General features: G+C 35.8%; 3 protein-coding genes and 1 non-coding gene across 4 annotated transcripts; 3 read left to right on the top strand and 1 right to left on the bottom strand.

Moving 5' to 3' along the window:
* The first annotated feature begins 953 nt into the window (after window positions 1–953).
* Window positions 954–7,977, top strand: LOC104000393 (uncharacterized). The gene is made up of 9 exons (XM_009422420.3): window positions 954–1,251; window positions 2,637–2,708; window positions 3,223–3,312; window positions 3,657–3,699; window positions 4,944–5,050; window positions 6,541–6,636; window positions 7,014–7,204; window positions 7,301–7,370; window positions 7,524–7,977. Exons 1-9 carry the CDS (start codon window positions 1,030–1,032, stop codon window positions 7,632–7,634), a joined length of 1,002 nt encoding a protein of 333 aa, XP_009420695.3. The 5' UTR covers window positions 954–1,029; the 3' UTR covers window positions 7,635–7,977.
* Window positions 7,978–12,506: 4,529 nt separating this feature from the next.
* On the top strand, window positions 12,507–19,600 carry LOC135624737 (uncharacterized). The gene is made up of 10 exons (XM_065128649.1): window positions 12,507–13,503; window positions 14,845–14,974; window positions 15,056–15,543; window positions 15,639–15,719; window positions 15,860–15,958; window positions 16,724–16,837; window positions 16,948–17,031; window positions 17,533–17,604; window positions 18,641–18,925; window positions 19,034–19,600. Exons 1-9 carry the CDS (start codon window positions 13,183–13,185, stop codon window positions 18,899–18,901), a joined length of 1,650 nt encoding a protein of 549 aa, XP_064984721.1. The 5' UTR covers window positions 12,507–13,182; the 3' UTR covers window positions 18,902–18,925; window positions 19,034–19,600.
* Window positions 19,601–20,865: 1,265 nt separating this feature from the next.
* Window positions 20,866–22,347, bottom strand: LOC135624234 (transcription factor JUNGBRUNNEN 1-like). The gene is made up of 3 exons (XM_065127649.1): window positions 22,095–22,347; window positions 21,645–21,928; window positions 20,866–21,542 (listed from the first exon to the last, which is right to left on the bottom strand). The coding sequence occupies exons 1-3, from the start codon at window positions 22,306–22,308 to the stop codon at window positions 21,237–21,239; spliced, it is 804 nt and encodes a 267-aa protein (XP_064983721.1). The 5' UTR covers window positions 22,309–22,347; the 3' UTR covers window positions 20,866–21,236.
* A 3,791-nt stretch (window positions 22,348–26,138) lies between these two features.
* On the top strand, window positions 26,139–26,212 carry TRNAE-UUC (transfer RNA glutamic acid (anticodon UUC)). The gene has a single exon. It is a non-coding gene; the product is annotated as a tRNA-Glu (tRNA).
* Window positions 26,213–26,561: the final 349 nt, after the last annotated feature.

Genomic DNA, 26,561 nt, shown 5'->3' with positions numbered 1-26,561 from the left:
TCATGTTCTTTCTTTTTTTTGAATAGCTCTAGGATATGATCTTTTGGCTTCAGCATCTGGAAGGCACTATGCCCTGTAACAGAGTGTTCCAAGTCCCAATCCAATTAAACACTGGATAATCTGGCCTACCTAATCCATTAAATGTTCGAGAAACTTGTAAGATCTGTTTTGCTGCATGAATGGTTTGATGCTAGTAGAAGTATATAAAATAGTTTCAGATTAAATGTTCACTGTGTACTGTGGATTATACTTCTGTGAACTGATTTGATTTGTGATCCTGCAAATGCAGGTTGTTACTACTTATATGATAAATCTCTGATCTCCGTTGCAAGGGGTTCAACTTGATCTGATGAAGAGATTGGTTTGAGAGATATTATTTACTGTGTTTTTGGGTTAGTAAATATTGCAACTCTATTAAAAAATATTACAAATAAAAAACACTATAACTCTATCACTCTGTTACAAAAATATTGTAGACCTCAAAAGATGAGGTTATGTTTGATGAAAAATTCTATTTTTTTAAGGATATTTTCATTTTTTTTTTAATACAAAAGGAAGTGGCTTGAGAAAATATCAAAACATGAGGTTTTTCCTAGAAAATCGTTCATATAAAAATATTCTATTAATTTTGACATCGATTCTATATACTTTTTTCTTTTCTTTTTGGAGGATTTTGCATTTCCATTTAAATTAATATTATTTAGTATTTCAATTGAGAAGCAAATGATAGTCAATTCAAGTTATATATATATATACTCTGACTTTATTCCTTCTTTTATTTGTCGGTGTCATTAATATCATCATCTATATACAAAGCTGATCTTTGTCGGAAAAGAAAAGGAAAATTGTAACTAAAACCATGTACTAAAATAGATTGAAAGCTAATCTAATGTGACATTTCCCGGGATTAAACTAAGCAAAAGCCCACGAAGTGCTCATAAGAGGGCTTGATGCCCCGCGGGGCTCTCTCTCTCTCTCTCTCTCTCTCTCTCCTCTCTCTTCCCGTGTCCGGTTCTATTGGGGTCGCCCATGGCGAATCTTCCCCCTTCTCTCTCCATAAGCAGCGCCTCCTTCGGAGGAGGGCCCGCTCCCCCCTCCCCCGTCGCCTCAGCCGCCGCAGCCGCAGCCGCTGCCGCAGCTGCCGCTGTCGGCCAGCCGCCTAAGGACCGGAAGATGGCGTCGGCGGAGCAGCTCGTGCTGGACCTCTGCGATCCCGAGCTCAGGGAGAACGCCCTCCTCGATCTGTCCAAGGTCGGGCCCCATTCGATTCCCTCTCCCTCTTTTCCCTTCCGTCTAGGACGTATGCCTGTTTCTTGAGTTATTAGGTGAAGGTTACCTAGAAAAAAAGCTCTTCTTTTTTGGATTCTAATAGTTGGACAAGAAAAACTGGTTTCTTTTTCGTGAATGGATTATGTTCGATTGACTTCATGTCGAGCCCTAAGGTATTTAGAGGAAGAATTACTTGGTGTTTTGATAGGTAAAGGCTGTATCTGTTGGACTGCATTTCTTCACGAATATTTCTTTTGATGGAGTGAAGGGAAGCAACTTGTATGAAGACTCACAGTTGTTCTAAACATCATAACCTTCAACTATTTCCGCGTTAGTAATTAATTGCTTTACTAAAAGGATAGACCAAGAGATGGAATAAAGCATTATGATTACTAGAAAGGCAAAAGCGAACTTCAATTAGTCATCTTCTAAAAGTAAGAACCCTTATCCAATCCCAATGGGAGGAAAGTCGAGAAAACTTTGCAATTTAGATGTACTACCAGACCAAGTTTTAATTTTCTTTGATAGCTGATTTAATTGTAATCTTAGAGGTCTTCCTGAAATCATTCAACTTAAAGTTAACCACCATCATTATTCCTTCACTTGTCGAGTGTAATTATTATGTATAAGGCCTATGTGTATTTGCCCCTACTAATTTCTTAAGAGGTTGGAAAGTTTCTTGCATGTTGATAGGTTATGTTGGCAGAAGCTTGATGATTGTTGATGCATTAGCTGGCTACATCTATAAAAAGATTGGAATTAGCTGCTACATGTAAGTGTGTTTCTCCATTGATGCAGGATTAACTAAGTTAAAAAGGAAAAAAAGATTATGACATTGCAACTCAATTGGAATCCAACTGATTTATTCTTGAAGGATTTCTTCTCCCTTGGTGTTTTATACTTGAAGGATTTCCTAATGGAATTGGCAAATTCATGGTCCTCATTAGAATAATGAAAATAGATTAATTCACATATTAAGAAAGATTAATAGATACCATCCTGATAGAAGTTGGGCTTAGGTTGGATTTATTTTAATGAAATTAAAAGTTTAAAACTTTCCTTATCACTTGACTTCCTGATATAGAATGATTGGATAAACTTGTTTAGGAATCAAATGTCATAATTACATTAGGAAAAATCACACAGCCCAAATATTTGCTTGTTTCGTGGATCTTTAAGTGATTTTCTGAGTTTCCATATAAGCCACATTGGGAGAGATCAGTATTAGTGAAGTTATAGATACATACATGACCAGGCAAGCATGGGAGGTTGCTTTCTGTTTGAATGTTTGACTTAGCCTTATTCTTTCGTGCTTGCGAACCTTATGAAGGTACTAATGTAGCTTCTTTTTTTCTTTTTCCTTGCAGAAGAGGGATATATTTCAAGATTTAGCTCCATTATTGTGGTACTCTTATGGCACTATTGCAGTACTCCTTCAGGTGTGTACTAACCACATTTACAATGTCTTAAAGCGCATAATTATTTTTGTGTTAGTGTCATTTTGTTACTGGGTAAGGTTGTTAACCAGATACTTAATATAAACCTGATATTTTTATGTGTTCATTTACTGCATCATTATCACATCCCTTGATCTCTTCTTATACAGTTTAATAGAATGAATGCAATTCATAATTGCATTTCTGTTTAGAAATAACTAGCTTACTAGAAACTTATAAGAAGGGCTCAAAATATTTATCATATCAATAGAGATGTTGTACAAACTTGATGTGATGGTTAACATGTTTACCATATCAACAGAGCATAGATGGAGGCAGATGGTTGTCATGTGTGTTTAAGTGTACTTCTTACTTCAAGTGCATACAAATGCCTCCTTATGGGGCTTGAATAATATAGCTACTTAGTTGATAATTTGATCTTCTTGATGTAAATCATGCTGGATATCACTTAAAGTTGGATGACTTTTTTATGCCACATGTTTCCTTTTGTTGGCAGGAGATAGTTTCAATATATCCTGCTCTTTCACCTCCAACATTGTCACCAGGTGCATCAAATCGAGTTTGCAATGCTCTTGCTCTTCTTCAGGTCAACCACTTACAAGTTTCTTCCTTTGCAATTCCTTAGAAGAAAAAGTATTTACAAAATTGCACTGAAGATTTCCTTTCTTTCTTACATGATAATTATAAATGATTTATAAGAGAGTATTTTGTTTGGATACTTGGCGTGTGCTACCTTCGTTATAGTCCAGTAAAAGCTATGTACTCTCTTTTGTAATAAATGCATGTAACTTTGGATAAAAGCTATGGTAGCTATGTCTGCTTTATCCAGCTATAATTTTATTTTGCTTCTTGTGGAAGCATTAATTTGTTTTGGTATTTTGTTGTTGCTGCAAACTGATCCTTTTCCTTTTAATCATTATTTTTATGCAGTGTGTTGCATCACACCCAGATACACGGATTCTTTTTCTAAATGGTAATTGATGGACTTCTATTCTCTATTATGGAATTGACTAGTAGTCAGGTGTTGGTCATGATTGATTTGTCATCATCGTGGAACTCACATGCTGATATTATACAAATCATGCTTATAAGAAGTGTAAAGTCATTTCCATGCATCTCTTTACAAATCATGGTTGTCATCTTTCCCCTAAAAGTGGGTTACACCAGAAGTGCAACTCAAGTTGAAATACACCATAAATTTAGTGTCGTGAATCGATATCAAGGGAATATGTACTTTAATCTTGTCTATACGTTTAGCAGAAGGGTATAGACATGAACCTACCAGTGGGTTGGTTGGGAGCTTCTGGTCTCATGACAGTTGTAAGCACATGCAAAGAGGAAATGTCGCTCGCATATGGACCTAGCGAATGAGGAATAGGGGAGATCTATGGGAATGTGGTCATTGGACGAAAATATTTAGCCAAGAAGTTAGAAGACAAGGTTTGAAGATCTGGCTCTTGCTTGCTTTGGGAATAATGAGTTGAAACAATCCAGTAGTTTTTTGCCTTCTTGCTGACATCCTTGGACTATTCATGGTCCAAGTTAGCAAGGGCCAAAACTATTATTAGACTTTGCTCCAGAGCAAGGATAACTACAAGTCTATATTGCAACCTTGCTATCGGGTGGATTGGTACGTTATATTAGTATTAGGGTACACTGTGTTGCTCACACAGGCATCTGCAAGGAAGAAAAGAATTAAAAAAAAAGAGAGGAAGAGGAATCATCAGGAACAAAATATTAAGAAAAAAAATATAACTATACATCACAAATTAACAATATTTAGAAATACTGGTTTCATGGAAGTCTGACACTACAATGTCTCTAAGGTTGGGTTCACATACTGTATCCATATCAAGTGGTATGTCACAGCATTTGTTGCTTGCTTGCAGGTCACCTTTATTTCATACATAGAATCAGCAGCCTGTGCCGTTATCTCCTTGTTGACTTTGCAAGACATTTACAACTCATTACCTTGTTTATTATTATTTTTTTAATTTCTGAAAACTGTAGATGCTTCAGATCTTCTGGTCACAAACTTCCTTTTTATTATGTTTGAGACTATCATACCTTCTGAACCTATTATGTTACATCCTTTTCAAAACCAATTTTCTGTACATTGTTCTTGAAGTTATCTAATCCCTGTGTAGTGACTGTTGTTAATATACCTGCAAGTTTTGTTGTTGTTTTCCGTAATTTAATTTGTTCATATTTTTACAGCACATATACCTCTGTATTTGTACCCGTTTTTAAATACCACAAGTAAAACGAGACCATTTGAGTACTTGAGGCTTACCAGCTTGGGAGTTATTGGGGCTCTTGTCAAGGTATTTCTGCTCAAAATTTTTGGTGCTGATTTCAGTCCTATTATCTACTTGTCAAGTTAGTTTCTTTACATGCGCCAGTGGAATATCTTTATCGTCTGCATTCCTTCTTGATTTTTCTTTAAGTCAATACATACATGTCATAAACTCAGTTTATTGGGACAGTCAATTCCAATCCAATCTGGATTGGGATCAGCCATGAAGTGCTTGGATTCTGCTTTATTTCTTAGTCTAGATCATCAAATTGCTGTAGGAGTTGGCCAAAATTGACCGATTATAGCTAATTCTTGTCAAGTTAGTGGACCTATTACTGTTCGGTCCTCACAATGATCTTTGGTTGGAGTGGTGTATAGAAGTATATTGGGCCATACATCGACTTGAACTAATTGGTATCACTTTAAAATAATAGCAAAATAAGTACCTATGCAATACTAGGTGTACATTGCTAGTTTCTGGTCGAATCCATATATATTGGATAAAATGTTTTCAAATATCAGTCGATACAATTGCCTTCTACTTGACGATATGTATTGAATGATATTTACCGGTCTGAGCAGAAACCAGTATTGGACCATACAGTTTCATACCAAATCAGAATTTTTTCGGTTGGCTACAGATCAATGAACTGCCTCAAATACTGGTCTTATACCAGTCTCTTGAATCATCGAAACGGGTATCTGCCCAAGATTTAAATCTTTGTTAGACAATACGATCTAGTCCAACAGGTTCTTAAAAGTATCTTATAGAGTACTAGGCAAAGCCTTCTTTCAACTTTAAATTTGTTTGTGCGATCATAAATGTATATCAACAATTTTCATTTGATGGCACAGGAGAATGTGATTCCTTTTGGTTCCATATTGTACCAATCAATTCTCTTATGCAAGCCAAAATTAGGCTAGCCGATGTTGGTACCTCTAGTATGGGTTGACATATCATGTCTCAATATTTTGTTGCCACGATACACGTTAACTTATGGCAGCAATTGCCAATTGACTAGCAATCCTTGATGTATATTGTTAACTGTAAAATAAAATCATAATTTTATTTTAATTGCAATCCCAATTTTATTATAATTATCGATTGACATAGGCATAGCAATGCTTGGATAGACAATGTATACCAAGTATCAAAGAGTTCATGGGTCGATAACAAGATGGCCATAAGTATCAAAGTTTATTTCAGAAGTTACCATGATATAATGATGTAGAAAGATTAGGTGAAACGAAACCTTTTCATCTTGTTAACCCAAATCAGTAAGAAGAAAAAAAAGGAGCAGAAAGCACTGTTCTATTTTTCCATGGAATACGAGTAATTAAATATTGATACAATTAAAGATACATCGTCTTTATCTTCACATCTGATCTTCTAGCTGATCTATTTATTCAGAATAATCACATGATTGTCCATTTTTAAAATATTTTTTTGCTGTCTCATTTTATTAGCAGCTTTGGATTTTAAATAACATTATGAGCATGAGTATGCTATCTGTGCAGGTTGATGACACGGAGGTCATCAGTTTTCTTCTCCAAACAGAAATAATTCCGCTGTGTCTACGCACCATGGAGATGGGAAGTGAACTTTCGAAAACAGTGTGTAACCTTTCTGTTCTTTTCTTATTTGAATTATTAAGTTGTTTAAATAGTTAGAGCAATATTAGCAATCTGTAGACAGGATTGCTACATGGAATCTAACTTGCATATGGTATTTTGGCTTGATCTTCTACTTGAGGTTGGTGCTGTGTACACCCCATGCTGGCATTTTTCCTGTTACAGCATTTATTGCAGGGCTCCATCATGATGATGGAGAAACAAGTGCTAATTCCAGTAACCCAATTAGAGAAGTTGTGGGATCATGCACCATCTACTGACACAACACCATTATACCTTTTCTTGTTGTCATTTCCAACTAAAACTGGTCAAACAATCTTCTTGTGAGTCATTGACTTTCTAAATCTATCTTTTGTTAGGTGGCTACATTTATTGTCCAGAAGATCTTGTTGGATGATGTTGGGCTTCGATACATTTGCGCCACTGCAGAGCGATTCTTTGCTGTTGGTAGTGTCCTAGCTAATATGGTCGTATCCCTTGCAGAGCAACCTTCTACAAGGTTGTTGAAGCATATAATTAGATGTTACCTGAGGCTGTCAGATAACCCAAGGTTTGTTTTACAACAAATCATCGTAGGATAAATACACTGATTTCTACCTTCTGCAATGACTTAATTCTTTTGCACCTTTATGTCCTTCATTTGCAGGGCATGCGGAGCTCTGCGCAGTTGTCTCCCAGAGATGTTGAAAGACGGGACCTTCAACAATTGTCTTCGCGTAAGTGCTACTTCTTGACCATGACAATGACACATCCCATACATTTCATAGCTGCCGACCATTCAGCCATACCAATTTCTTTCTTTAGTGATTACCAACACTGTCTACTCATTCAGCGTTACAAAATCTCAACTCCATGTACTCTTATTGCAGGATGATCCAGCGACTCGCCGATGGCTTCAGCAGCTGCTGCATAATGTGGCTGGAGGAAACCTGGTGGCATCCCTCCAGGCAGGTGGACTGGATCACATGATGGGAAACTAGAATGGGCCTCTGTTCATTTCGGACGAGGCTACCTTAGAGATTGTTGTAATGCTGTGCAATCTTTTTCATCACACATAACTTATTTCGAACATCTCGCTTATTGTTGTAGTAGTAGTACTAGTAGTAGTTGTTGTAGTTGGTAAATTTACTACGGCGGCCACGATGTTGGTAAATTTATCTAGGTCTCTTGTGCTAGGATGCCCTTGTAAAAATCACGGAACTGGAAGTCGGAACCCTTCACGAACTACTGCATGATTTTGATGGAGTAACATCAGGTTCTCCTTTGGTCTGTGTTAAAATACGGTGTTGAAGGCAATCCATTTCTCTCTTCTGTTTTCCTTTTTTTGAGTGTGTAAATTATTATTACGGGAAAAGAAGTCCTAGTATTCCAATTATTTGAGCTAGGCATATGAATCTTCTTTTATTATTGTTATTGAGCTTTGGACAAGACTAATTCTAAGAAGGCTACTCAAATGTTTGTATCATTCATTACTAATTCATTTGAACATTCAGAATTTTTTTGAAGACGGAAACTATTTGTATCTTGTGCTCCTTGTCTTACTTCAGTTTGTTTGAGGTAAAAAAAAACCTTGTATATCATATCTTGCCTTCTAAAAAAATTATATGAATGTTTGTCCATTAGAACAAGCCAATATATGATTATTTATTTTAGGTGTCAAAAGTTTATAAGTATTCATTTAATAAATTTAAAATAAAAACATACATAAGAAAATTATTTTATATAACATTATTCATATAATCATCCATTTTATAAAAAGAAATATGTTTTTAGATATTCTAGCGATAATAAGTTTTGATATGATATATACGATATACGATGATTAACTAATTACATATTAGTTGTAGCCTTTACACTTTCAAAAATTATACTAGATTCCTATTATTAACAAACTCTCGTACAGTGGTTGAGGTGTCAGCACGATTCGGTCTGATCCCCGATACATAGGATCGTCGATGCGGTTAGATGTCAAATGGGAGCCTTTGTCAGGTCAGGTTGAGTTTTGGCCTCGTCTCCTGAGGCTAGTCTTCTCCCATGGCAAGCAGCTTGCTTCTTTGTCGTCAAGCTTCTGTACTCTGGTCAAGGTCAGGAGGAAGATTTCCTAACTCGACCCTTCCAAAGACTAAATTAGTATCGAGCAGAGTTTTTTTTTTTGAAAGAAGGAATTCCCCTTTACTCGATGTCGGTTAGGGGCTTTTATACCTGCGAGCGAGGGTCGATCATACGTGATCTGATAATGGCGACCGACTCCTCGAGTGGCCGACTTATATCTCTACAGGAGCGTTAACCAACCTGCACAGAACGACATCGCGCGACACTGTTCTAAGCTTTCTAGAGCAACTTTTACCGTATGGCATTGTCTCGTGCGACTTTAGTTGACACATTTGCTGAATGTGGCCACGAGGGCATTACCAAATTATGCCTTATCACCCTTACTTACAAAAGTAAAATATTTAACCCCGTTTCTTTTCACGCCATCGACTCTATTGACGAAAATACCTCATGAGCTTAGTGGTACACCCTATGGTATTTTCATCAGTAGAGTCAATGATGTGAAGAGAAATGAGATTATAAATTTTAGTTTCATAAATATAAATATCCTAATATAACAAAGATCAAATCGATGAAGGTAGTTAATGAGACAATATATAATTAATCCTGTAAATATAATATAGTTCGAAAGGGTGTTATTTAGGTCAAAACCTATTTCGATATCATCACCCACCGCAAATCTTCGATCACAGTCTCGCGATCGATCGAGTAAGCTCCGATGATTTCTATACGAATAAAGATCAAAAGCAGTCCTCTCACTCATTCCCGAAGGCCGGTGTCTCGATCCAACGACACCTTTCTCTCCCAACTCATTCCGCGGCCATGGAAACATAATGATGGAAAGCATCCCCCATCATGCGTCTCTTTGCTGCCTCCTCTCCCTTTGCTTCCACCGCATCTAAAGCTTCCTCCATCTTTTTGACGACACTGATCACATGGGACAACAACTTAGTGAACTCGAATCTTAGCCATACATCCTCTTCTCTTTGCTTTGCTTTGCTTTGATTTGCTTTGCTTTGCTTTGCTTTGTTCATGTCATTTCTTTTGTATATATGTATATTATAAGGTTTAGAAAGAATTAGGAGTATTTTATCAAAAAATATATAATATTAATTTCTTTTCGGATAACAAAAAGGGCCTAATTCTTTTACTTAAATAATTTGATCACATATACTATTAAAAAACTTGATAATTTATTATCATAAAATTTTCATAAAATAAAAAAATGATACTAATTATCTTATAACATTACGATGATTCTAAGTTGATTAGTATTATTTTTTTTTTATTTTAATGATAATTAATTATTAAAATTAAAGTTTTTTTAATAACATCTATGATCAAAACATTTAAGTAAAAGTATAAGGGTATTTTTGTTCATGTTGAAAAAAGATGCCCCTAAATTAAAAATAAATATGAGGTGTTATCGGATAAAAAACCAATATTAGAATTTTTTTCAATAAAATATCTAATAATTAGTATATGTAATATTTTTTTCAAATACTTTGCAAATGTTATGTAAGAACAAGGCTTCTTATGATTAAGTATATGAATCATACTTAGACCAAAAGATTATAGAACTTATCATGTAATAAAGATATAAAGAAAAGAATATAATTCAAATCAACTTTTAGTAAGCATAATATAAAAAAAAAACATATAGTTACAAAATAAAGTTATTTCACACATAAATAATAAATAGTAAATAATAGATAAGGATTGACAAAAAAAAAATCCAAGTAGCAAATGGTTAAGATAGATAAACTTCTTAAAAATAATGAAGAAATAAAAGTCAAATCAAACAAAATCAAAGATCTCAACATTCCAAAGGCTAGGTTTTCCCCTTGGCATCTTTCTTTTGTCAAAGCCCACAAAGATAGTGGTAGTACACAATCATTGTGTTGTTTCTATTTGTGTTCTTAGGGATGCTTTTCTTTTATCTCTCATCAAGCTAGCTAGTGGGATTGTTGACAACCCAACCATCTGCCATCATACTGTTTTCCTTCTAATATCAACAATCATGTCCACATCATGTTCTCTTTCTCACCCAACATTCCTTAGGTGTTCCCTATGATGCCACCACAAGTGTGCACAAGTTGGAGAGTATATTACAACCACTATCACAGTCAAATTTTTCTTTAAATGTCACTGATAAATTGTTGGAGCTGCCTCTGACTACTTGAAATATACAAATGTCAAGACATCATCACATCAAGAAAAGAACAAGAACAAAAACTTGTTCTTCAATTGGTCCTTTGCTGTCTCCTTTTTGTCACACTTAACCCAAATAAGGTGGGGGGGAATGAGAGAGCCACTGTGAGATCACATATATGTCTTTGTTAGGTGTATGTGAGGGAAAACATATAGAAAATGAAATCAACACATAGGATTTTGACAATTTGCACACCTGTACGGTATAAAAAAATACTTAGTGGTATTGCAACTTATGTTCACCAATATTATACAAAAAAAATAAAGGATTGATATATGTTTTGTATGGGTGTTTCATAATACCAACAAATATCGATGGATGAATCAAAGGTAACTTTAAAAAAAAACTTATATTATTATTATTATTATTATTAGTAAAGCGTTTTTTTTAGTTTATTCATATAGTACGCTACTTATTTTTTTAAAAGATAATATTATCCTTAGCCTCTACCTCAAGAATTATCGTTTTTACCTTTCTACTCCATGTCCATCATTCACATCCTCATCCATCATCTTCATTCCGCATTCTCCACCTTTGCTCTTTCTCCACGTCCTCCAACTTTGTTGGAACTAGACACTACTAGCTCTCCTTCACGTCCTTCTCCTTCATTACATATTGACACAATATATCGTCATTGCCCTCACCTTCCCTCTTCTCTTCACCCGTAAACCTCATATTGTTCTCCTTTCCCTTAACTCTGTCCACTTTGTCATCATATTTCTCATTATCATATCCCTAAATGTCGTATTAATGGTTAAGAGCACGTGACAAGGTCCATTGATGATGATGGGATTACTCCTATCTCGATGGTGGTGCCATAGCTGCTAACTCGATGGGAGGCTCATGATGTCAAGATCTAATAAAAGGGAGGATGCACGTAGACAATATGATAAAGACGAAGATAACAAGACAAAGACAATAGGCGAAGGCACAACCATAATTATAAATGAGGGGTGAAGACAATGGGGTGACAAAGTAAAGCCGAAAACAAAGTAAGCAAAATTCAATTATAATCATAACTTTTTAGAAAGAAAATAACTCTTAAAAAAAGTAAATCTAGCAACGAAACGCTCTACAGACAAAGAAAAATTTTGAGATTTTTCTTAGAAATTTGCCCATCAATCGATTGACATGAATTCTTGACATTTACCTCTTCGACGGTCTGTCATGCGTGACTTGCCGTTGGGCGAGACGACGGAGCGCACGTGCGCCCCTTCCCATTCAATAAGCAGTTCGGGAGATGTCCACGAAGGCAAAACTTTGGCGCTCTAAACAATACTTTGAACTACTCGTTCACTCGAGCACCCCAAAACTACGCGCCTTGTGATTGGGTCTAATGACGGGACCCATATATAGTTGGTAAAGGTTTGCGGTGTCGTGGAAAGCGACTCCCCTTGTGTAATGTCTTACGCTGGAGTCTGATACTCCTCATTACCAACCCTATGAGTACCCGCGTTGTAATTGCTCAGAATAGTGGGGCCGACGTAATCTTTAGACTGGTCACGAGAGTTGACAGGTAGGTAAAGGTGTGCCGGTATAACATCGAATGCAACCCGCCCTTTCTAACTCCTCAGCAGCGTTACTCTCTCTCTCTCTCTCTCTCTCGCTGCTTCCGATCTTTCATGCCGCTCCGAAATCTCTGTAGTTCTCCCGATTCGCCCATCTTTATCTTTTACTGGCAACCATTTTCTTCCCCTCCTCTCTTGTCCACGAGCAGTGGCCGACGCTGACCAAAAAGAAGCAGAACAACCGGTTAAGGGTTTGTTGGATTCCCCTGCATTCTCGAATTTCCTTTTCCTTGTCTATTTCGTGGCGTTTCGTACGAGGAGTTTGGATTTGGTTGTAGGCACCCACTAAAGGCCCTTCCTTTTCCCCCAAATCGTCTTCTTTCGTTGTTCCCCTTCCCAGCAAGGACTCCGTCGGCCGGGTCGCCGGCGGTAGCTGGAGGAAGACAAAAAAAAAGAGGACCTTAGCTGGTTTGATGCAGGAAAGATAGGGTTCTTTGTCCTTTTTTTCCGCGGATGAAGATGGTTGCGGGATGGCAGAGGTGATGAAAGTGTAAATAAGCAGAGATATCTGCTCAAAAAATGAAAGAATGTGATATTTGGAATAGTATTGCTGATTGCCCATGAGATTTTTGTTTTACTGAATGAACCTTGCTCCTTTGGAAGAAAATGGTCGTTAGAATCCTTTTAACAATCCCATTAAGATGGAAGATGATGCGTCGTGCTTCTTGTGATTAGCATCTTATCGTTGTGGCTTCGATGGGCGGTATAGACTTGTTCAAGCAAGTGTGCGTATGGGTCCAATTCCAGAAGCAAGACTTTGTGAGTAGCCGAGTTGCTGCAAGCCACGCCGTGGAGAAACTTACGACTCTGATCGACCGCCACTGGCCTTTGGTTTACAGCTGGTGCACAATCGTGGCGATGTTTCTTTTTAGGATGCTGTTGCGTTGGAGGGATTGTGTCGCGAGAGGCTTGAGGTCCCTCTTTACCTTCGGTACAACAGCGCTATTCGTCATTTTGTGGAGTTGCTTCGTTTGCTTGACTTCGATGACTTCTATTGTCTATGCGATTCTATCTCTGGTTCGTTAATTCTCACCCTTGACATGACTTTCTTCACTCTCGACCAGATTCTATTTTTAAACAAAGCTGGTTATGTTTGTTTTCTGGGTTTATGTAATCTCAGCTAGCTTGATGCTTCTTCTGTCTCTTGTTTCGATCTATCTTCGTTTAATATATAACTATTTTTTGGGCTAGCTTAGTTTCTTGTTGGTGATTCTTTATGCCATCAAAAAAATGTCAGGATGCATCAGAATGATCACCAGCTTCTACTCACTGGTCGTAGGTGTCGTTTCCTCCTTCATGAATTACTTTCCTGCAGTATATGATCAAGTGCATACGATATATACTGTTATGGCCTAGATAGTGGCATTTGATCTTCAATCATGTTCTTAGTTGTTATAGGCCTCGACAGCGGCATTTGATCCTTAATTGTGTTCTTAATTGCTTATATGCTACTTTGGCTTTTCCATTGGAATGTCTAAAGTAGGATTTCAGGTCCTGATAATAGGCATATGCTTTGTAGATAAGAGTACTAGATTCAGTGCCTCTTTGGTGGTTTATCACCTAATTGTCTTTTGGAAAATAGAAATTTCTATGTAAAAGCATAGAGAAAGGTATATGCATATACACTTTTTACTTGCTTAAGAATAACATGTAGAAATAGAATTAAGCTATTGTATGTTTAAAAATCTCTCCAGTTGTTATAGATTTAGAAACCAGATCAGGCCTCCTTTTAAACACATCTTCCACAAATTTGCAATTTTGTGTCAATTTGGAAGTGAAATGATTTGAAAAAGATATGTTTTTGTTTTGTTTATTGTTATAGGAAGATCCAGCATTGTTACAAGTCAATCGGAAAATAAGTCAATTTCTTTATAGAGTTATAGCTCTTTACACATTTCCTTTCCTGCTCAGATGGTGATGTATGCAGAAGATGTCAAATGGTTTAAGTTATCTAATTGATTTTTCATTCATCCATGGTAAATTCTAGCACAACTACTTGCTTATATCTGGTATTGGATTGGGACTCATGGTTTGTATGCTGCCATTTCTTCATCTCACTTCATCTCTTGTTGTAAGCCAAGAAGTATGGTATAAGGTTAAAAAGTTCCAGTCTGTTGTTTGTTTCTGTGATTGCATTAGATAAACAGTGAATTTCATTTCCTGCACCGTGCTTGATTCTTTTGAGAACTTATATATTTAGTTTTTTTACTCACAATTATTTACTCTCACTTGTATTATAGTCCACCAATAAGAGAGAGGTAATTTAATCTGAGAAACTTCTGAGCAGAGCCCAAATTTTTTAATTGCAACAAAGACCAGTGGTTTGTGCAAAATTTATGTGTATATGCATTTTATCAGGGAGCTGCTGCCACATTCATACACTATTTGGGTTTCACACCTGGACTATCTATTATTGGGCCTTGTGGCATTTTGATTATGTGGATTTATGGCTACTTTTGGTTAATAGCAATGCTACTAATAGCTGGAGGTATGCAAAGAGATTCTCCTATTTAGATTTGCATTAGTTTCTTGCTGGACATGTCTTAAGTGGACTTTCTTTTGCATGCAGGTTACGTAATCTCCCTTAATCATGCACGTTACTTGATATTGACTGCAATTGGATATGCAGTTTACTGTGTCAATGCTTATGTTGGATTGCATGGAATTTTTGTAGCATTAAATCTCTCTTTTATTTCCCATGATATATTAAATAACTTGCTTCAAAGATGTGATTGTACTGATGAAGGCACACATGTTAAAGAGCAAAAGGAGTCAAAACAGGTCATGGAAGACTTTTCTGTTGACAGTGAATATTCCCCTCCGACTAAAGAAGCTGAAGATGCAGTGGATTCTAAATCATTTTGCACGACAACCAAGGCATCAAATCTTTCAAATACAAAGAAGGATGCTTCCTCTAGCAAGGTTGTCATAATGGAGCCGACTTCGTTGGTTGAGATGGAAAGGATAATGAACAGCTCTAACCATTATGAAGTTCTGGGCCTTCTTAGGAATGAGAGTGTTGACCATAATATATTGAAGAAGGAGTACCATAAAAAGGTGTGCTACTGGGTATAAAGATGTTTCTTCAATTAAAACTAGTCTTATCCAATGCATAGCATGTCACAAGTTAACTTGTGAATGTGAATTCCTAGGTCTTGCTTGTACATCCTGACAAAAATATGGGAAGTTCATTAGCTTGTGAATCATTTAAAAAGCTTCAGTGTGCATATGAGGTAAATTATATCCCAGAAAATACTCTTTTCTTGGTTTCCTGAGTAAAATATTGTAGTGCAGCAATAAGTCAGTGCCTTCTATTTATTTTCTTTCAACATGTTCAGGTAATATCTCACAACTAATAAGCAAGAAATTTCAGGTTCTTTCAGATTTGACAAAGAAGAAAAACTATGATGAGCAATTGAGCAAGGAAGAACGTGGGAGAGAGTGTCAGAGGTCTTCTGTTACATCTCAGCAGGTAGAATACATGATAATCTACAGTACATGGCATGACTTTGTATTCTTTCAACTGTTTGAAACTGGTAGTTATAAAAATACAAGACTTGTCAGCTCACATATCATGCACTTTCAGTTTTTCTAGTACATAATAATGTAATGTTTACTTTGTGATAAATGTTTGTCATGCATCTGAATCTAATGGACATAACACTTTCGCTTGTGTGCTAATTGTAATATAGGTATCTTTCCACAGAACGGGGTTTTAAGTTTTGTCATTGTAAATGTTGCATCTGCCTTGGCATAGAGATAACATTCATTCTAGAGAGTTGCATCATACCGTGTGCCTTCTATACATGTTACCAAAATTTATCATATCATTTCTTGATTCATCCAACTGACCATAAAATATGCTAGATTATTTGGTTTAGCATAAATCTATTATTTTACTATTATAATATATATTTTGGTGGTAGTTCTTCAAAAAGATAACTGGAACACTTCTTTATTGGGTTTGCACCTGATTTTTAAATTCAAATCTTTTAAGGGATTAGTCAAAATAGGTGATCATTTATTTTTTTGTCACCACCATCGTCAAATGATCAGTGTTGGTTGGTAATCTGACTATATACCTTGAGCATATGAAATGCTGGCCCTTTACTTGTGTTGTCAGGGTTCTTCAGTTTGGCATGTGACTTTGGATTGTTCTGATACTAGGCATTTTCAAACTAATTATTTTATGAGATATGAAGTTTTTAACTAAGCATCTGATTGCATTATGTTACAGGGAGGGGCAGAGTTCCATCCTGAAGAATCTAGGTGCATTCAGTGCACAAAGTGTGGAAATTCTCATATATGGATATGCACCAACAGAAGTAAATCCAGGGCAAGGTGGTGTCAGGTGAGAGGCTAACCTAGTTTTTGACATCATAATGGTTCTTATTCACATATTTATTTACAATGAGAGCTATGTGATCTTTGAAGCCTGATTATAACATTCTGTTCCAACAGGATTGCTCCCAATATCATGAAGCCAAAGATGGAGATGGGTGGGTAGAAAGTGGCTGCCAACCAGTTGTTATGACACTTCAGAAGGTAGCTTATTTCTTATATGTTTAAGAACATGTGAATTTTCTTTCTTCAAATTTTATTTTGTTGGTACTTAGGATATCTTTTCAATCTTTAGCATTTTTCATGATCCCAAGCCTTCATAAGTGTTATCAATTATGCTTATGTTAAACAAACTGATGGGTGCTTAATAATTTTAAGCTATTTTTATAACTGTGATAAATACCAATGTATTCATCGACTGTTTTTATTCATATGGATATGGGATCCTGTTTCAGTCTTAGTGCTTGAATGATGAATCCTGAAATGGAATAAGGAACTATTGAGTCTGAGTTCAAGCTTCAGACAAGTCGACAAAATGAATTAGATACACTGCTTAATCTTTTTTTGACTCTGAAAGAAAGAAACTCTTTTGATACTATACCTGTAGTTTACAGGTGTCCTTCAGTCTTATTATTAGAGACAATTGGCACTGACGTTGCATTTTATGTTGTTAATCATTTTACTTCTCTGTTTCCTGTTTTTTAGATGGAAATCCCACGAGCTTTTGTCTGTGCAGAGAGCAAAGTATTTGATGTGTCTGAGTGGGCAATTTGTCAGGTTCGAATTTGACGATTTCTATTATTTTCTTGCATTCGGTTTTCAAAATTTTACTAAATCTGGAAATTTGATTTGAATTTTTTTTTTGATGGGTTGTTTTTAGGCGAAATGATATCCTGTTGATGTTTAAATTGATAGATTTTTTGGGAGTTGCATATTCATATACTACTAGAATTTGGCTTTAATATCATATTTCTTTTTTTGTCAGTGGATATCTATCAGATTTATTAATAAAGAGCTGGATCTGAGAGTTCAATGTTTATTCAAGTTTCTGTTGTTACTCAAACAACAATTTTGTGTTAGATCTAGCCTCAACTTTAAGCTGTCATTTGGAGCAGCCATCTCATAAGAAACTTTTTTGTTCATACTTCCTAAATGCAGTTATCATGCAATTAAATTGTGTTATTCTTGGGCTCAGGTAGCAGTTATCTGAATGACAACTTTGATAATTACAAGATAGTAGTAGTACTCCAACAAAGGCAATGTTGCTGGTCTCTTCTTTTTCGGTAGAGTTGTGGTGAAACTCAGGGTGTGCACTTTGCAAGATAATTTGCTGACTAGTTTAAGATTATTTTAGTTCTGTCACCCAGCTAGTAGAGAAAGAGATTACAAATGTTATATGGTTCATTTGATGAAAGTTTTTATCCTCCTTTTCCTCGATGGTGCTATTATGGTGTCTAGTATAACTTACTGAGGCCACTTGTTAACATAATCATAATCAAGATATCAGCTGGATCGGTACATATGGATAAGTATATACTGGTCTAACCAAGGATAGTTATTAGACCATATAGCTCACCATCCTATATATTGGTACTACACTGATCCAACAAGGGGTCTAACTGGTTTCAAACCAAAATTTTGAACCTTGGTTATAATTTCTGACCAACTATCACAATTGTCATGTTTCCTGTCCCGTGTACTAGCTTTTATGTCCGTGATCATGTACTTGAGAAACTTTAATGAACCGTTGATAAATTAACAATCGCTTTTGCTTCTAACCTTTTTCATCTAACTCTAAAACTGTTATATGCAGGGAATGACATGTAGGCCCAACACTCATGGGCCAAGCTTTCATGTGAACATGGTCGCTTTGGATAGCACAGGGCTGCGATCCAATTCTTCTACATATTCTTGGGGATTGGATGCTAAGATGGTTGTTGAGGATGACGAGTTTGAGCTGTGGCTTCAGGAGGCTTTGGCATCTGGCATCTTCTCTGAGACACCAAAGCGTAGAAAAAGCTGGCCATTCAAGATTAACCAGAGAGGCATGAAACCATGGCGAAGATCACCATGAACAAAGATAATTAGGTCACAAGAGGTAATTCTTTGGTGGGAGAATTGCTCGTTTCATCGGTGTTACAAAATACAAAAAAGGTACTGAGAGTAAAGTTCCTATCAACTGATTGTTGTCATTCTGAGCATGCAGGTTTCTTTGGAAAACCAGAAGAGAAAAGAAACAAGAAATTCGGTTGTGGTGCTATTTGGATTTGCTGATATTTGAATCCAGATGAATGATTCATGGTCATATGACTCTGGAGAAGACCTGTATGGTGCTGTAGCATTTTAGCTTGGTCTTGTTAGAGGCTTCTTCACATTGATTAGTCTTCGATCTCTTTGTTGTTTGATTTAGACGTGGAAAAAGATGGACGGATATTTGTGTTCTGCAGTTGTGGCCCTGCAGAAGAACTAAACAAGAAGAGATTCCTCCATGTTTACCAGAACAATTAGGAGGAAAAAAAGAACCACGACATGATCATCCGGGAAGAAATTAAAGAGGTGTATTAGGTTATTAGTAGTATCTTCTCATATTTTGTACTCAAAAGTACAAAACCAATCAAGGATTAGGCAAACTTGTAAAGAAATGCTGGTGATTAGTACATTAAACACTCTTTATGTAACATTTGTAGCAAATATCTGCCGTTGCAGCTACATTTTATGGTTCTTTTGCATCTGAACATAGAATACTGTATTCTAGTTTTGGTTTCCAGGTTAAGTCTGAGTTGCCTGCCTGAAAAAAAAAAGACTAGTAGTGATTAACTTGAACCTTTTAGATGGATGTTAATGGAAGTAATATATGTGGAAGATCTTGATGTATACAGAGATGTGTATGTTTTATATTGAAATTAATTTGATCAAACCAAACCAAACCAAACCAAAGATTGAAATTAAAAAAAATAAAACAAGTCTTGATCGATGAGTTTAATTATGTGTAAGGTTTGTACTTTTGAGAGAGACCGTAAGACCTCGGATCAATATCATATTTGTCATGTATGTATAGACCTCGGATCAATATCATATTTGTCATGTATGTATGTATGTATATATGTATATATCTGTTTTGTATCAATATATCGAATATCAATATATATGTATATATCTGTTTTGTATCAATATATCGAATATCAATATATTTGTCTGTATCCGAATATCTATGTCTATATGTATCGAGTTTTGAAGAAAACTTAGAAAATTAAAAGAAAAATGCTCGGTGTATATATATATATGTATATATATATATATATATATATATATATATATATATATATATATATGTATGTATATATATATGTATATATATATATGTATGTATATATATATGTATGTATATATATATATGTATGTATATATATATGTATGTATATATATATGTATGTATAAATATATATGTATGTATATATATATATATATGTATATATATATATATATGTATATATATATATGTATATATATATATATACATATTTATGTATATACATATTTATGTAATATATATATGTATATATATATATATTTGTATATATATATATATGTATATATATATATATATGTATATATATATATATATGTATATATATATAAATATGTAATATACATATTTATGTATATACATATTTATGTATATACATATACATATGTATATATATACATGTGTATATATATATATACACATGTATATATATATGTATATATATGTATGTATATATATATATACACTTGAACAAGTTAAAGATTTGATGAACATGGCAAAAGCCACCCTAACCTAATCAAGATTGTTGAATCTATTCCTTTTGATCGAACTCGAATCAAATCCAATATATTTAGTTTGAAATGATCTCAGATCCCATTGATTGTGTAACTAAAATATCATGTCCTAATTTTGACTGACTAAACTGATTGGGTTCAAATCCAGCTTATGTGGAATTTGAATCCGTAGCTTCAATCGTTGTATTTGATTAGGTCAAACGAAGACATCCATCATTAACGCTTTAAAAGGTTATGCTTTTAAGTCTATGATAGCGAAAGCAACATTATACATTATTATAAGCCACATTATGGAAGCCTCGATCGGGACAAGCAAATAGATATCTACAAGTTTCATGAAATTATAGGCTTCGAGAAGATCGCTCTCTTCAGTGTTTCTACAAGTCAGTCAACGAAACCACGTCAAACTTGTTCTTGTTGCTTCAGGTACAGGTCATGCCAAGAAGCCATTTCTTGTTCTTGATATCAAACAAGGAAGATTTCCTCAGACCAAAAACCAGCAGCTACTCGACCTCCTCCTGCATGTATAGGATGCCTCGTATCATGTTGAAGTTGCATCTACTTCTTCTTGTCAGCATTCCATGTTGTTATTTACAGTAAGAGAACACATTTTGAACTGTCATGAACTCCACCATCCTTCCAAGCTCGTCCCAGTTGCCATCCGGGAAGAAGTCATTCGCGTAGGGAGTCGGTCCCACGTCGGAGTACAACGCCGCCATGGGAGCCTGCGCCACCGAGTTCCGCTGGCTTGCATGCGTTTGGCAGTCCGAGGAGGCATCGAACCTGAACTCGTCGTTCCCGTCATCAGATTTTTTCTTGCTGATCGAATCCCTCCAGCTTCTCTTGGGGGCGGCAATACTCCGCTGAAAGATTCGGCATATCGTCCAAATCTCCTGCAACAGATGATGAAGGTTTAGAGCGTGTTGGAGACGGACGACGACAACACGAGTACGTCCTGAGAAGAAGGGAAGGGAAGGGAAGGGAAGGGAACTCACAGCTTCTTGCATGGTAGGGCAAGTGTTGTCGGTGTTGGTGCAAGGAAGGCGGAACTCGTGCATCATCCAGTCCGTCTTGGTGCCTTTCCCGGCGCTGCCTGTGTAGTAAACGAGGGACTTCTTGAGGCCGATGCAGCGACCGGCGGAGCATATGGACCTGTCGATGCCGGTGGCCTTCCAGAATCCGGATCCGGTGACCCTGTTCGGCCTGATGCTGTTCCTGTACTTCCTACCTCTCAGGCAAAAGAAGTACCATTCCTTCTCTCCGGCAGAGCTCATGACTTCTGCGAGGTTTGAGGGGGATCGATCAAACGTTGGTCAAAATGAATGCGAATAGCTAACTAAATGCCATCGAGTGATACTTCTTCTTCAGCGATGGAAAACCCTAATCGTGACTTAATCGGTACACGTTCTTACTCATAGCACAGGAGACAAGAGAATCTAACTTACTTGGAAGATCCCAAGGATCATGCTTGTAGATATCGATCTCTTTGATGATGTCTATGCTGAAGGCCTTCTTCGCAACCTTCCTCCGCAGGTAAAACCCGACGAGCTCTTCATCGGTGGGATGAAACCGGAATCCCGGAAGCACCACGTCCTTCCCTTCCTCCTCTTCTACTGTGATCCCTTGTTGCTGCCCGGCCTTCTCCCGCTTCTCATCCATATTCTCTTTCTCTCCGCTGTTCCTCTAAGCTTACTTCTTCCGTTCCTTCTTCGTATGTGACAAAGACTATGAGCCTCCCTGTCTTATAAATGCAAAGCAACCGTGGTCAAGTCATTACCTCTCTCTCTCTCTCTACATTACTTCCTTCTTCTTCTAGCTAGTTGAAAGCTACACTCGATTCTCAGTGACTTTTTGCCAATGAACCGAGGCATGAATGTTGTGCAAATTTCTAATCTCGTGGCAGATGAGTGGAATAAATTGTATGGTCTGTGGATTGGCATGATAAGAAGGAAGGTTAACTCGATCAGTCTCTGTTCTGGAACGGGGGACCATTGATAGGATGATAGATATATATATAGAACCCATGCATTTCTCCAAGTGTATTGAGAATTCTGTCCTTTCACATGAGGCAAAAAACTTGTCGAAGGATAAGGACCGATAAGGTGTCATAATTACGTCACGAGGGTAATAAGACTATAACAATAATAAAATAGTAAATCTTGATTATTTGAGATCAATCTTTTATGGTGATCGAGATACGTAAAAAATCATATATTTAACTAAATTTAGAATATTTTAATATTTATTTATGATTTTTATTAAAAAAATTTAAATATTCTTTTATTTCTTTTCGTATTACTAATATTAATTATTTCACGTCTTCTATAATACATTATTGGTCTGATAATTATTTTATAATTTTTTTTCTTTTAATCTCAAAGGTATATGATAATCGTACAAAACTCGTGACATCGCTCTGTGATTGTGATCATTTTGTTTTTACTCTATGAAGAATATCTTCATCGATCTTTTTATCTTATTGAATAATTGATTCAATATATCAAAAGTTTTTACTTAAAAGACTTTTTGTCCATCCAATCAAACTATATTCTCATCTATTTCTAAAATTATTAAGATTATATTTTATATATTCTGTTTTAGTCTTACTTAATTTAAGATATTTAGTTTGTAAAGCTTACCTCTAGTTCTAGTTTATAATTAATTTAACTTATGCTATCACCTATATTCAACAAATAACATACATTAAGAAATAAATTCATCTATTATCAATATAAAATGAAAAAAAAAACTTAAATGTAGATCCTTAATATAATTTAATACTAATAGAAAACTCATTAAACACACTTACTATAGTTCTAACACTAGTAACTACACTAGTAATTAATAGATATATCTTACATTTCTAGAACCTATCATAATAAATCTCTAGCAACCTATTATACATTTTCTATAAGTCAATAAAAATTATATTAAAATAAGAATAATTAACATTATAAAAAAAATTAGGTGTTGAAATGTAGCTATGCATGTGTTAAACGAGGCATGGCAAAAGCAAATAGGATGATCTTAGTTTGATTTTTGCATGCTAAGGTGACCATTCACATGGTCTATTCTTTCGATTATAATTGTGCCAACGACATTTATCTATGTCGTCACCATCATCATTATTATTTTCGATTGTTTCCACTTTAATTAGAGAACAAGAACTTCCATAGGCATTATCTATATGTGCCGCAATAACTGAGGTTTTTTCTTTTTTTGAGAAAAATTGTTATGACTGCACAATAATGTTATTTTCTACTGGTAGCTGTACAATTTTTACCAATAATGTTATTGTCTACGTACATAGAAGAAATTTTAGAGAATACATAAGTTAGGCGATTATTATCATATATGTATATGTATATGTATATGTCCGACGTCTTAAAGTAACATGAGATGTTGGCACTAGCCAAATTCTTGTTTAATTACCCTCGTTCCTTGACAAGTTAGTTGATTTAATTGTTGTCATTTATGATCACAAGATGATACTTAATTACACCATTTCTGATATGCCGGATGAATTTGATCATGATTATGTGCATGCATCAAAGTAACAAATGTAAAGCTCATTGACATCGACTCGAATCTTTTGTGATCATTTGTGGTGTTCTTTAAGAGACTTTTAAACACATTAAATTCTCTGGAGTTTGAACTTTCAAGCTGTTGGAAGAATTAGATAACTTGGTAACTTCTTTGCTTTTTTTTCTTAAGAAGCCATGGAAAAGGAATGAAAAAGGATTTCAATCATCTTAAGCTGCCTTCTTCAACTTGGTGAGAAGAATTTTGTAGTCTTTAGGGATTTAACTTGTCACATCCAATAATACATGTAGTCTTGTGACTCTTTCAGGTTTGTCTCTCTTCAGTTCCTTGCATCACAATCATCTTGTCAATGTGAGATCTCTTGCTCATCCGAAGGATGCTACTATTTTTGTCTTGTTCTTAAAGAATGGTAGTGATTTTTCTAAGCCACATTGTGACTAATGAGAGACACTAGCAATTTTCTGCTTATGCTTCAGGCTGTAAAAGAATGAAAGGAACTTGTCAATTTCTACGACAATGTTGTTCACATTGAGAGGGTTGTTTTGCTTCGAGAAAGATGTCTATGCTATCATTTATATTGACAAAGTCAAAAGGCTTATTGTTTTTGCACTGAAGAAAGGTCAAACTGTCTCCCAATAGTCCATAGAAAGCACTGTATGCTGCCAAAGTCTGAACTAGAATTTGAAGTGATAACAGTCTCTCTGAAAAGTCATAACGAGAATACTTGAAGGTGAATGTTGACCATCAAAAAGAAGACAACTGGAAAATTTTCTGTATTCACATGAGCAAAATTAAAGTGATCTTAAAGCATCTAATACTTTTTAAAGTAATATATATATTTTTTGGTCAGGAAAACAAGCATAGAATTAATGCTGACACAAGTGAAGGTGTTGTTAGCACTCAGCAACTTTTCTCAGAAGCAAAGGTGTATGTTTATGAGAGCAATTGACTTGAAAGGCTTCAGCAAACTTGGAAATAGAAGATGTGTGTTGTTTGAATTCATCATATTTGGTTGAAGGATCCATGCTACATAATTTGGAAATAGGATATATTGGCCTGAATTGATTGCTTCAATGTGATCTCTCATCTCATTTTACTGCCTTTCATAGTGTGAGAACTACTACTATTATTGACATGGACTGGAAAATAGAAAATACATATAGCATGATACTTTTCTCATGACACAGCAGTGGTGTGTGAACATTGTGCCATGGAAAAGTTAAGGAGACATGCAGATAAAATGTGGAAATTTCAAGGAGCCTAATAATGAAGTCCAGCCTTCTGGTCCCATGGCATGGTAGACAGAGACCAAGATCATAAATTGGTGGATTCAATAGGAAATTCTTGGTTCCACTTTGATCATTGATACAAGGGTCTGCCTCAACTGTAACAAAGATATACACACACACAAACACACCTCAGCATGACCTGAGAAGAGCTTAGTGAAGTCTTGCATCCCAAGGTTGAAACTGAGACATGAGGAGGGATGTTGACTTCATTGTTGATCCCACTTGTAATCCATGTTAGAATTTTTGACAGGTAACCCTTAAAGATGGCCTCTTCCCTTTTGCTAGTTTATAGATCAAGAGATCTCATACTAGAGAAAGGAGGGTGAACTAAGCATGATTAGCTCGACAACTATATGATTCAGTAATTATCATCGTCACCATCAATGTCATTGTTTTCTTATTATTATTTTTCCTTCCGAAGATTCTTTCTGGTCGAACATACAGTGATGCTATTCCTCGCATTTGGAATCATACACAAAAGTGGAAGAACCGCATGCCATGGGCTGCGATTTGGTCAACTCTTGCGGGTTCATCGTCCTTTACCATATTCACCGGTCAAGATGGACTGCTGTGGTGACGGAAATCGGACGACAGCAAGATTAGTTTGTTTTTCTAACTCTTAAATAAGTATCAGAAGTAAACACAACAATGCACTAATCCATTGTCGTCTAGTCCGGTTAGGATACCTGGCTTTCACCCAGGCGACCCGGGTTCAAATCCCGGCAATGGAACTTTTTTGCTTAATAATTAATGGGCTAATTTCCCAAAAAAAAAAAATTTGTTTGATAATTTTTCATATAGAATCATTTAACTTTGAAAAATTTTTACAAAGCATCGCGAGATATATATAAAAAAACTCATCGCCTTATGTCCTACACCCTTGTCGAACTTACAGCTGTTGTGAGTGCAAACGTCTATGCTCGTATGAAGCCCCAAGGGTATTACGTCCCGAGATATATATAAACAACCTGTGCCGAGAAAGGAGAGGTGGTGGAACGGCCAATAAAAATAGGACGGTCATTTTAAATAAAAGAATGTACTAACTGAGAATTTTTTTGAAGTTAAGAGTGGGATGCAAAA

This window comes from Musa acuminata, chromosome BXJ2-10, assembly GCF_036884655.1.
Source record: "Musa acuminata AAA Group cultivar baxijiao chromosome BXJ2-10, Cavendish_Baxijiao_AAA, whole genome shotgun sequence".
Taxonomy (NCBI): Eukaryota; Viridiplantae; Streptophyta; class Magnoliopsida; order Zingiberales; family Musaceae; genus Musa; species Musa acuminata.
Note: the sequence above shows the minus strand (reverse complement) of the source record. Positions and strands in the feature narration are given on the sequence as shown.

Coding starts and splice junctions, on each gene's coding strand:
- LOC104000393 (XM_009422420.3), top strand. CDS start 1,030: ATGGCGAATCTTCCCCCTTCTCTCTCCATAAGCAGCGCCTCCTTCGGA. Junction 3,700..4,943: donor ACGGATTCTTTTTCTAAATG/GTAATTGATGGA, acceptor ATATTTTTACAG/CACATATACCTCTGTATTTG. Junction 5,051..6,540: donor TTATTGGGGCTCTTGTCAAG/GTATTTCTGCTC, acceptor CTATCTGTGCAG/GTTGATGACACGGAGGTCAT.
- LOC135624737 (XM_065128649.1), top strand. CDS start 13,183: ATGGGCGGTATAGACTTGTTCAAGCAAGTGTGCGTATGGGTCCAATTC. Junction 16,838..16,947: donor CCAGGGCAAGGTGGTGTCAG/GTGAGAGGCTAA, acceptor CTGTTCCAACAG/GATTGCTCCCAATATCATGA. Junction 17,605..18,640: donor CTGAGTGGGCAATTTGTCAG/GTTCGAATTTGA, acceptor TGTTATATGCAG/GGAATGACATGTAGGCCCAA.
- LOC135624234 (XM_065127649.1), bottom strand. CDS start 22,308: ATGGATGAGAAGCGGGAGAAGGCCGGGCAGCAACAAGGGATCACAGTA. Junction 21,929..22,094: donor TGATCCTTGGGATCTTCCAA/GTAAGTTAGATT, acceptor CAAACCTCGCAG/AAGTCATGAGCTCTGCCGGA. Junction 21,543..21,644: donor GCCCTACCATGCAAGAAGCT/GTGAGTTCCCTT, acceptor CATCTGTTGCAG/GAGATTTGGACGATATGCCG.